The sequence below is a fragment of the Penaeus chinensis genome, chromosome 36, assembly GCF_019202785.1.
Source record: "Penaeus chinensis breed Huanghai No. 1 chromosome 36, ASM1920278v2, whole genome shotgun sequence".
In the NCBI taxonomy this organism is placed as follows: Eukaryota; Metazoa; Arthropoda; class Malacostraca; order Decapoda; family Penaeidae; genus Penaeus; species Penaeus chinensis.
Window position 1 is genome coordinate 33,057,159 of NC_061854.1, and position 11,917 is coordinate 33,069,075.

Here is an 11,917-nt window from a genome sequence, read left to right on the forward strand (position 1 = left end):
ATTTATTATATATATATATGTATATATATATATATATATATATATATATATATATATATATATATATATATATATATATATATATATATATATGCATGATGAAGAAGAAAACAAGGTTATGATCTGACACAGGTATTTTCTTTACCTAGATAATTGATTGTGTATGCAAGACATTATAGACTATTGTAATTAGAAAAATAAAAGATATGTTTATGAAAGTGGTAGGCTTTGGTAAAAGTCTGCATTTACGAGATATGTAGAGCTAATCAGTTGAAGGAGAATAAACATATCTTATGACCTGGATGGAGGTTCATAGTAAGAAACTTTCTATATTACGTATAGATTTTTACAATTTCCTTTACCTCTTTACAGAGACGCTATTGAAAAGAAGTATGATGTAAGAAGGTCGACCCAAAAGATGCTACGTACAGTCCTCCTCCTCACCCAGTCCCTCAAACCACTGCCCAGCAAAGTCTTTCTCACCATGCAGCTACACTACTATGATGATGGTAAATTATAAGAGAGAGAGAGACAGACTTTGACTGTTGTGTATGATTTATTTATAATAGTTTCACCAATTGCTAATCTTCCTTTTATATTACAAAGAAAAACAAGCTTTGTGTGTATCATTTTATTATCTTTGTGTACCTGTTGTTTCCCTCATTGGTATGCCTCTGCCTTTGTAGACCCCCATATTTTACCTCCTCAGTTACACCCCCTGAGTATGAACCAGTGGGATTTAAGCCTGCAACACCCCCAGACAGCCACAGCCTTGGTGACCCAGTTACAATAAAGGTAAGAGCTAGTATTAGAGTTATCTCAGGCATTATCTTAAATTTTTCTCTCAGTAGGTGGATCAACTGAACTGTATTATTCCAAATTCACATGATCTTACACAGTTGAAGTCAAGATTTTACTTGATGATGATAGTGATCACCTACTTTGGTGATGGTGATTCAGACATATATCAAATTTGTGAAATAATTAAATAATGGTTAGAGTCTATTAAGCTCTGCATGCAGTTAAGGGTATAAAAGAAGGAGCTGTTTTGAAGGTATGATCTGCACACATTGCCTAAGACCCAGATCATATACAGATATATTAACACTAGTGTTACTAAGCATTAATCCACTAATTCAAATAAACAAAAGCTTTTGAAGATATCTTTTTATTCTTTACAGGTCGGGGATGTCTGTACACCTTTCCATACCGTCAAGCTTCGGGTAACTGTGAACAAGGCTGTTTATTCAGATGATAAAGAGGAAAATGTAAGTAAATAGAGGGCTATTTTATAAAATGTGTCTCTCTTAATTCCTCCTTTTTTTCCCTTATCTTCCTCCCACTCTCTTGGTTCTCTCTCCCAATTTCTAGACTTGACTCTTAATTAATAGATATTCCACTGTATATCTCAAGATGAGTTTGTTCCTTTATACATTTATAGAAACCAAATATCCCTGAGAAACCATGAAGGTATAATAGATTAACTAGACCTCAGTTTTAAGTAAAGTATAACTTTTCCCCTCAATATTATTACAGGAACAGCAAAACATGGCAATAACTGAAGACAAGGAGAATCCCCAGGCAGGGAATGAGCAGGCAGAATCATCTGGGCTAGAGAATCCAGAGAATCCTCTGCCCTCTAGTGACTCTGTTATCATTCGGTGCCATAAGCGCTCCAAAAAGCACTTTGCTGACCTTGTTCCACAGTGTTAGTGCATATATGTGTTATTTACAGTAGTTAGTTACAGTTGTGTTGCATTGTTTTAGGGTAACTCATTATTGATTTTATTGTTCTATTATTGATGCTTAGAACCTTCAGATGGCATAGAAATTACACATATTAATTAATGTCTTATACATATACTTTTGCATCATCTTGACTTGTTCCAGTTAGAAAGAAATAATATATAGATATACAACATATAAAAATGTGCAGTATGTTACATTTCATTTTATTTGTTTAATGTAATCTGTGTTTTTCATAGGATATGAAAATATCTTTCAATAAAACACATTTCATGAAATACCATTTGGCAAAGTTCCACAAATAATCAAGTGTCCTAGTCGGTTGGCCACTTTTGATTGTAAATTTTGAGGGATTCTGAAAAATAATTTCACTCCATAGAGAGCACAGATTCAAATTGCTAAGGCAACTTTGAACAGAATTCCATTTTGCGATGTGTTATTAAAAATATTTCTTTTGGGGAATGATCATAACCTGTCGTACTTGCTCAAAATTAATTCAGTTAGATTCACTCATTCGGGGTAGGATCACTTCTCAGTAAACAAAAGAAGAGGCTCTAGAATTACTTCAGGGAAGGAGAAACAAACACGATGATTGATTATGAAGTGATCCAAGGTTTGTGTAGTCTTCATGGAATATTATAACAGCAAGAATGGGTATTAATTAGTTTAAGGCAATTTGAAATTTTATATAAAGATATACTTTTTAAAGATTGTATATGGTATTCACCTAACAGATTTATTGTCAGTTTCATCAGCTGAGTCTTGTTTCCAACTCAAGAAATTATCAGCCTACAAGCAAACTTTGTGAAATGAGATTAATATATATAATAAGCACTTTTGTTCTGTTTTCTTTAATACAGCAGGTCAAAAACCACAGGAATCACTTCCCCCCAAGAATGACTCAGCATCAAGCATGTACTTTGGCCAAGACAAGCACGATTCCACTGGTGCTAATCCCCAGCTAAGGTCAGAAAGCAACCCCCAGGATGACTGTGTGCCAAGCATCACTCCTGTGTCCAAGTCCTGTTCAGTGGCACAGGTTGTTTCTATTGGGAGTGGTGAGGAAGTGCAGATTGTCCCTGAGGTTGAACCAAAGGAGGACCAGGACAGGTGTACCAGTATTCGTAGGAGTCGCCGCTTGCTCTCCCTCCCATCTGCTGTTACCCCTCCTGCATCAGGCTAGTTGATGTAACTCATTTTATGTGCACATATCTACCCGTGTTTGTGTGTGTGCTTTCTAGTTGGTTAGTGTTCAGGTCATTGGCTTTGCATGGTACTTGTCACTTTTTTATTAGGACTAGTCACCATTTGTGTACATTCATCAGTGCAAACTGTAGCAGTTGAAAATACGTTTTCACCAGTTACATTTCCTGTCTGTAGAATGTGTTTACTCAACACAGACAACATATGGGTTTGGAGTCACTGTTAGCACATCAGTTAGGACACCTGTTGGTACTTTTGCATTATATTTTACATTACTTTTTTCGTGTGCAACTTGTTTCCTCACTAACCACAAAGCTTATCCCAACAGCCAGTGGTCTGAGTGACACATCATCCATGAAAGATGATGAAGAGCCTGTGAGATGTGAATGTGGGGTGCACCATGATGATGGCCTCATGATACTGTGTGATATCTGCAAAACATGGCAGCATGCAGTGAGTTCTTCATCCTCTTTTCTGTTGCCGTCTTTTTGACATGTCATCATAGTGTCCTGTGTTTTGCCATGCCTGACCTTGGAGTGATAACTTTATTAAATTTTGTTTCTAAATAATCTTCCTATGGCAGCTGTGCTTCAAATTGTCAAAGAAGGATGAGGTTCCTGAGCGGCACGTGTGTCTGCAGTGCTCTGTCACCTCAGGCTTGCCTTGTACTGATTCCTCCTTCAGGGACATGACCAAGGTAACACATTAGTTACATAGGCAAATTTTGAGCTGTTATCAGGGATTCAAATTGTGAGCATCTGTGTGTTTGTTTAAGAAATGATTGGATTCGCAAACCCAAATTTCTTTAATTTTATCAGGATACACAAGACACCAAGAAATATTTACTGTTTCACCCATTTTACTTGTAGAACTTGACATTGGATGATTAGACAAAACCGTATTTCACATTTTAATTTTGTTAGTCAACTTTACCCATTGAAATACTTACAGGAAGAGGTCCAGCGGATTTGCCTTCTCCGCCGTGCTTTAGAATTCCTAAGGGGCTACTATGCCCGGGTGACAGTCCCTAAATTAGGCCAACGCCTTGGAGTGGACATTTCACAAGCCCAGAAGCTCATGGGACACTTAGAGGCCATGATGATCTTTAGGGATGGAGGGAAAAGGAGGTCAGTATCCATTCTTCTGTTTCATTTTCTTGTGTCTCATGTGAGGTTGATAGAAGAAAGCCAGTAAGATACAATCATTTTTATGTCTCTTTTCTTACATTTATCTCCCCATGTACGGCAGTCGTGTATGGATTTTGATGTAGTGTTTTTCTCCCAATACATTTATTCATTTGTTGCACATAAAGTAGTTGTTTTATTTCTATGTAAGCAATGGCAAAATATAGCAAAAAAGATAAGGATACACACACACATATATATATATATATATATATATATATATATATATATATGTATGTATATATATTTATATATATATATACATATGTGTATTTATATATATATACATATATATATTTATATATATATATATATATATATATATATATACACATTTATATATATATATTTATATATATATATTTATATGTATATTTATATATATATATATATATATATATATATATTTATATATACACACACATATATATATATATATATATATATATATATATATATATATATATATATATATATAAATATATATATATATATATATATATATATATATATATATATATAAATATACATATATATAATAGTACGTAAATTCTGTAATCTACAACATTATTTAGTAAGGAACTTTGATTTTATACTTCTCCTTACTATGAAAGTATTGCTGTACTTAATTAATTTGTTTGTTATTGGCACCCTCCAGGCATCGAGTGGTAAACAAAAAGAAAGTAAAAAGAGCATATTCAAAATACTTCGGCAGTCAGCAGGTGCTTATGGAAGAAGAATTTGAAGATACTCAGGTAATTTTTGCTTCTAATGTATATAAGTTATGTAGAGAGAAAAGAATGCATGTAGTCATGTATGATGGTACATTTCCTAATAGAACAAAACATGTTTGGTATCCATATTATAGAGAAGAGGGAGAAAAGAATAGAAAAAGGAAGTGATGAATGAAATGAAATGATAAAACTTGCAGGTACTGCAGACACCGGAGCAAGGACACCAAGAAGTAGGCTCGGATTCTGATATGACTCCAGACCTCAGACAGCCAATGCAGGTCTTAGACAGTGAAATGGGAAGTTCGCACGATATTCCTGCCCCAGACTCTCAGGCCACGCAAGTTGTAGCAGACCCGGACAGCCAGAGGACCACCCAGTTCATGAAAGAGCCCCAAGGGGAAGGACTTTTCTACACACAGGAAGGGGAAGTCGTAGATAGCACTCAGGATGTCCCAGTTGGAACACAGAAGATTATTACTCTAGGGACTGGTTTCGATGAGACTTTCAGCTGTTACAACCCAGTCAATGCATCTCAGGTCTTTGCAACTGCTGGGAATACTGTTGCAACATTAGAGGAAGAAGTAGAAGAAATGACCAACATCTGTTCTAATCCCGTTGACAGTACCACAGCAGCTGATACAGGCACAACACAAGTCAGCACAAGCCATTGCAACGAGACATCAATGGCTAATAAATATGTCACAGAACCTGTCAACACAAGTCAGGAACAGATTGCAGAGCATCCAGAAAAGTCTGCTGCACTTGTTTTTGAGTCAGCTGACATTCGGGAGTTACCAGGTTCCTCTAACCTCGAGGAGCACCAGTCACAGGTATGACTATTTTCTCTTGCATGATTAGTATGAATAAGAATAGAATCTCAGAAAAATGTTTGCCCAAAAATGTTTATTACATCAAGTGGAATTTCCTTCTTAATATGGCTATGATTGGCTATATCAACTGTACTCCTAGGTTTGTTGTTGTCAATACAGCATATATAAGGAAAATGTAGTTTGCAGTAGAAAAGTGAAAAAAAAAAAAAAATTGCAATGTTTAGGACAAAATACACAGGTGTTATATGAATGTATAAAAAATAAAAACTCCATACTCTCTTGCTCATCAGGAGAGATTTACATTAAACTCCACATTTCACCACATTTTAGAAACCACACCTCCCTTTAAAAATATGTAATTGTCACATACAGAAATTTGGGAATTCATCTCATCTTTATACCAAGTCCTCCAAGTTGAGTAGTGCTTAGTAAACTAAATCCTCATTGGGTTTAGTCTTGTGAGGGGTGTTCATGATGGTGTCCACATGGTTGGACAGATTAGCAACAGGCTGTAATGTTACTAAAATTTATCTGGAAAATTAATGATAGTATTTGGTAGGCTGTAGAACCAGCATATTTTTTTCTATGGCTATTTATTTGGACAGATGTTATGAGAGCAAGATGAAAAATATACATGTGGGAGTTTTATGTGTGATTACGGTGTTTTGTTTACCTTTAGATATTGTAAGTGCTAATTTCAAGATTGAATTTCCCCTAGTTTGGCCTCTCATGAAAGTTATCAAAGAAAACACATTTGATTTTAGCCAATCACAATGTAGGCTGATAGCCAATGATAACATTCTAAAAACAAAAACAAAAAAAAGAGTAAAACCCTGGTTATGTCAGTCTGGCTAAATAGTGTGGTATGGTTACTGTAGTCTGTAGTATACTTCAAAAGAATAACATTGCACTTTTTACTTCCATAATTGTTGCAAACGTGATAATGGAAAAGGAAAAAACAATAAATATTTGTGTGTACTTCAGTCGGTGTGAATGGTATTGGTATAAAGACTAGTTTTACATAGATACTTCAGAAATATAAAGAATTTCGCAGTTAAAGATTTTGTAAAAAATTAGGAACCTGCGATATTATGCAAATGAACTAGTTTGTTATTTGATAAATCGTTTACGCGAAACTACAGTAAGCCAATCCACACATTTTGTAGATTTTCCGGAAACAGTTAATAGATTATCATTCTCCTTAATAGTGATGATGGAACTTAAAACTCGATCTGTTTCACAGGTGAATGCTGAAGCATTACAAGAAGTGGCATGTAGGAGTGTCGAGTTACATATTGAAAATCCTACATCGCGTAGAGCTCTAATGACACGAAGCAACAGATTGTCACGAAACAAGGCAAAACAGCCTGTTACAATGGTGGGTGATGACAACTTTATATTCAGATTATGTTATTTTCCTTTGTATTTTCCTTCTCCTCCTACTCTTTGTCCTCCTCCTTTTCTTCTTCCTCCTCCTACTCCTCTTCTTCCTCTTCCTTTTCTTCCTCCTCCTCTTCTTCCTCCTCCTCCTCCTCCTCCTCCTCCTCCTCCTCCTCCTCCTCCTCCTCCTCCTCCTCCTCCTCCTCCTCCTCCTCCTCCTCCTCCTCCTCCTCTCCCTCCTCTTCCTCTCCCTCCTCTTCCTCTCCCTCCTCTTCCTCCCCCTCCTCCCCTTCCTCCCCCTCCTCCCCTTCCTCCCCCTCCTCCCCTTCCTCCCCCTCCTCCCCTTCCTCCCCCTCCTCCCCTTCCTCCCCCTCCTCTCCTTCCTCCCCCTCCTCCTCCTTCTCCTCTCAGCAGTTCATATTGTTTCCATTATCAATATGATTGATTACCATAATATGTAAACATTTACCCATAATCATTCAATAAAGTCAAAATATATACTTTTTGATCGTGATGGTAGATACCATGGTCATTATATAAGCAAGGTGAGTTTTCATTAGAGTTTTGGATATGTGAAATGGCTCTTACATCTAAGAGGACTCACCATTGCTCTCTCTCTGCAGAACCTGAATGACTATGAAATCAGCAGCTCCCAGGGATCCCCAACGCCAGAGCATCAATGGAAGGGAAAGAGAGCCAAGATTTTGTAACCAAATACGTGAAGATTTTTAAAGAGGAGGAGAGGTCTTGAAATACATAACTTTAGGCTAAGATGTTAAGTTCATTGTAACTTACAAAGATGCTGTTTTCTTTGTCAGGATTTGTTTTTATTTCCAATTACAGTATCATTTATTCGGAAGGGAGATTGTCAGAATCTTAGCTGAAAAATATTTTCTGTCTGTTATTCAGTGGTGGAATTTATTGGAAAAAAATCAAGTTTAAGTTTGAAATGTTTTTTTCTTGCATATCTGTTTTAGCTTATCTCCTTGTCAAGTATTAAGTCTTTGTTTTTAAAAGTTTTATCTGGTTTTATCAATATTTAGTTAGCCTTACTTTACCAATCAAGAAAAGCATCTTCTTTAGTGTTTTATTGGTTGAAGGACCTTTATACCTTTATACAAATGATGTTGTTCTTTAATGAATGATAAGGATTTAACAAAAAGGGTTTTCTTTCCATTCACTTCCATCCAGCGGCAGTCGCCCTCCAAATAGGACCCAAAGCTCGCTTCACTTGCTGGGTAGGAAATGTGTGTGTGTGTGTGTGTGTGTGTGTGTGTGTGTGTGTGTGTGTGTGTGTGTGTGTGTGTGTGTGTGTGTGTGTGTGTGTGTGTGTGTGTGTGTGTGTGTGCGTGCGTGCGCGCGCGCGCTTGTGCAAATACATAGACACAGATACACACTGTATATAATTGTGTATTGATCCATCTATCTATCCATCTATCTATCTCTGTCTGTTTGTACGATATATATATATATATATATATATATATATATATATACACATACATACATACATACACACTATATACACACCTATATGTGTGTATGTATATATATATATATATATATATATATATATATATATATATATATATTGTCAAGGTTTGTATTAGGAATCAGAGCCAGGTCGGGTTAACAGAAACACACTTGCAGAAGCATCTTACAGGATTTACTTCTAGAGGCACTAAATATAAATACAAAACTGGATATATACAATGAAGTAGGCAGAGAATCCAACGGAGCCGCCCGGATTGAGGTACACATCGACGGAGAGCCTAATCGATCTCGCAGTTGTGATACACACACACACACACACACACACACACACACACACACACACACACACACACACACACACATACATATATATACATATATATATATATATTATAATATATTTACACACATACACACACACACACATGTATGTGTATATACATATGTATATACATGTGTATATATAGGTATATATAAACATATATACATATATATATATATATATATATATATATATTTATATATATATAGACACATATTGGTGAATTTATATAAATACACATACATACATACATACAAACATACAAACACACACACGCCGCCAGCGACTTTCGTGTCCAGCCTCCACTCTCTACCGCGCAGGCACTATTCTTACATCCAACCACCATTTAAGAAAGGCAGTCCCTGTCTGTATATCAATATCGACTTAGTTATTTTTATACCATCTGAAGGAATTTTGACCAAGTCTCATTACTCGGAAGACGCTGAAGTCGCCAAGAAAAAAAAAATGATTTATTTATTTTCAAAATCAAATAATGTAAATACACACAGTCCGAAAGTAAGGCAAGGAAAGTAAGAAGGGAGGAGGTGTTGGTCCGTCCTCACAGGCTAGCGATCTCGTCTAGCAATCTGGCTGACCTGCGTTCAAATCCCTCGCCGCCAGTGGATGCCAAAACCCGGCCATTCCTTGCACACAGAGGGTAATTTAGAAGCAAACTAAAACAGACCGCATGTCACGCCAAGAATATCCATTGTAACAAATGGAATAAAGCTAAATTATTATTATATTATAGAAAAACAATTTCCCCCTACGGCGCCGCCATTGCAGCACCAATCCACCTTTTATTAATAGTATGCAGTCATACTGTTAATAAAAGGTTTTTACTTCTTAAAAAATATTTCAGAATAGAAAAAAGTATTATCAAATATACTATCAGATGATAAAAAAAATCATCAGAGTAGTAATCACGTTCTTGAACTTTATGACCTTGTTTAGAAATAAAAAATAGGCTCCATTGGCTTAGTGATCTTGGCTGGCTGTGTTAATATGGTCCTTTGCCGTTGCTCGATAGCCAAGACATCCAATAAGCAAGCAAGCAAGGGAAACCACAGGGATGTTGTTATGCCCGAACCTTCAATAAAATAAAAAGCGTAGCAACAATAAACCAAAAGTCGTGTGGCACAGGAGTGACTTTGGCGTCCGAGGCCTCACAGTTTGCTCGGCAGGTTTTGCTTCTGAGCTTTTATTTTACAGGTAACATGACTACAACAGGCGTATCAACACCCTATCCTCAGACCCGCATTACTCTTCTCCCTTTTCCCCTTCTGGACAACGGGCACAGGGCCAAGGTCCGAAACCCACTATTTGTCAAATGCGTAATGAAAATTAAGTTTTTTAACATTAACCCTTTCATTATCATGAAGGTCCTATGCGCTGTAATTGATGCCACAAATTTGGCACACCTTATAACGATGCAATGATATAGATACTAGTAGATTTACTTGTTATGAATGTGCTGGAGCTCACTACTGAATGTACTGAGAACACTTCCAAGTGTGCTAACTGTGGAGGTCCCCATCAATCTGGCTCTGCTGAGTGCAGCAGCTTGAAGAAGGAGACTGAAACATTAGCATACGCGAGAGGACATGGTGTTAGGTACCGTGAAGCCAAGAGGAAAGTTGAAGGTTTGACCAGCAATGAGACTTCTTGCCTTGGCTTCGTCACTGCAGGAGACCATACTACGGGCTAATGGACGGGACGTCGTCAGGAGCATTTCTTACTAAATCTCATTTTTTCATCTGGAGAAAGTTTACAGGATTTTGGTTTTATTTTCTACGAACTAAAATTATCTTTATGGATACATTGTAATGGAGGAGGGGGGTGGCTGTAATTTGCCAAGAGAAAGCGAGACCCTGGGGAAATGCGTGACAAGTAAGGTACGAGTATAGTCACGAACGATTCAGTGTCGTAACAAAATATGATAATAAATTAAACGTACAGTACTGAATGCATACCTATGTAACATAATTATAGGCAATGTATAGTTATGGTATCAGGCAGTGATATGGATAGTATAATGAAATGGAATATCATGACTAAAAATGACTATATCCCAGAGAGAAAGGCAACCCAAAAGAATTTCATCTGACTGTTTTTTTTTTATGCTTTCTGCTTGATCTTCCTAGTTTTATTTCACTTTATACATACCCTAACATTATTTCTGGTAGAGTTTCCCATGTTTACTGTAATGTGCATCCATTTTCCCTTCTTTGATTTACATATCGAGTGATTAGAGGAACTCCTGTCCTTCGTTTACTATTCCGGTTAACTGCAAAGGTATTAGGCAATCTCTAATTAAGTATATATAGACCTTACTCTAAAAAATATCATATGTAGAATCCTGTGGAAGCTAGTACATCAAATGAGATGAAATGTGCACAAATCTCTTTTCAATGTGACGCTAGATGGCCTGAACGGCTGTGTCACGTAAGACTGAAATACTTCATACAAAAATAATAAAACTTATGCTTTTAGTGTTTTTACACGGTAAGTTTTTTATATTTACCACTTTGGCTAACTGCGCAAGTGGGGGCAAGCTTTGACACGTTCGAAATATGGTCTTAACATGATACAGTAATGTCCGGACCCACCCTGTTGCTGTGGCCAGTGGGTCTCTAAGCAATGTTTCGAGTCCTGGTCACGGTCTGAGGTCAGAAAAGGCAGAAACATGAGGCTATGGTGTCTCTTACCGCCAAGTCCAAAGTCCTTTGAAAGTCACTACCCTGGCCCGTGCGCGGGAGTGTGTTTAATGTCTATACACATGAATGGGCAACTTTGATATGGATGAAATGATAGCGATATGTGGGTAGCAGGTTTCGTGAATATATCAGTAAAATAAAAATAAAAAGAATAAAGGATAAGCAAATCTGTCCGTTTGTCTGATAGACAATTTGTATGTATATAATTAGATAATGTATATGAAAATAGAACAGAAAAAAATATAATGTTGGTAATAATAGATAAAATAACTATCCATTTTAGTGACCGTAATAGAAAATAATAATA

At 36.5% G+C, this 11,917-nt stretch overlaps 1 protein-coding gene across 6 annotated transcripts in view; it reads left to right on the plus strand.

The window, feature by feature from the left end:
- Window positions 1–8,233, plus strand: part of LOC125044788 — a 20,330-nt gene extending 12,097 nt beyond the window's left edge. For 5 of the 6 annotated variants that reach the window (XM_047641743.1, XM_047641740.1, XM_047641744.1 and 2 more), the window contains exons 6-17: window positions 373–509; window positions 710–795; window positions 1,182–1,268; window positions 1,537–1,708; window positions 2,607–2,924; window positions 3,278–3,402; window positions 3,533–3,646; window positions 3,901–4,076; window positions 4,792–4,888; window positions 5,065–5,697; window positions 6,941–7,075; window positions 7,701–8,233. In XM_047641743.1, the coding sequence (XP_047497699.1) occupies window positions 373–509; window positions 710–795; window positions 1,182–1,268; window positions 1,537–1,708; window positions 2,607–2,924; window positions 3,278–3,402; window positions 3,533–3,646; window positions 3,901–4,076; window positions 4,792–4,888; window positions 5,065–5,697; window positions 6,941–7,075; window positions 7,701–7,787 (2,167 nt within the window). In that variant the 3' untranslated portion in view covers window positions 7,788–8,233. The remainder of the gene's footprint in view (window positions 1–372; window positions 510–709; window positions 796–1,181; window positions 1,269–1,536; window positions 1,709–2,606; window positions 2,925–3,277; window positions 3,403–3,532; window positions 3,647–3,900; window positions 4,077–4,791; window positions 4,889–5,064; window positions 5,698–6,940; window positions 7,076–7,700) is intronic. The other variant, XM_047641745.1, reaches the window with a different exon arrangement.
- The last annotated feature ends 3,684 nt before the right edge of the window (window positions 8,234–11,917 follow it).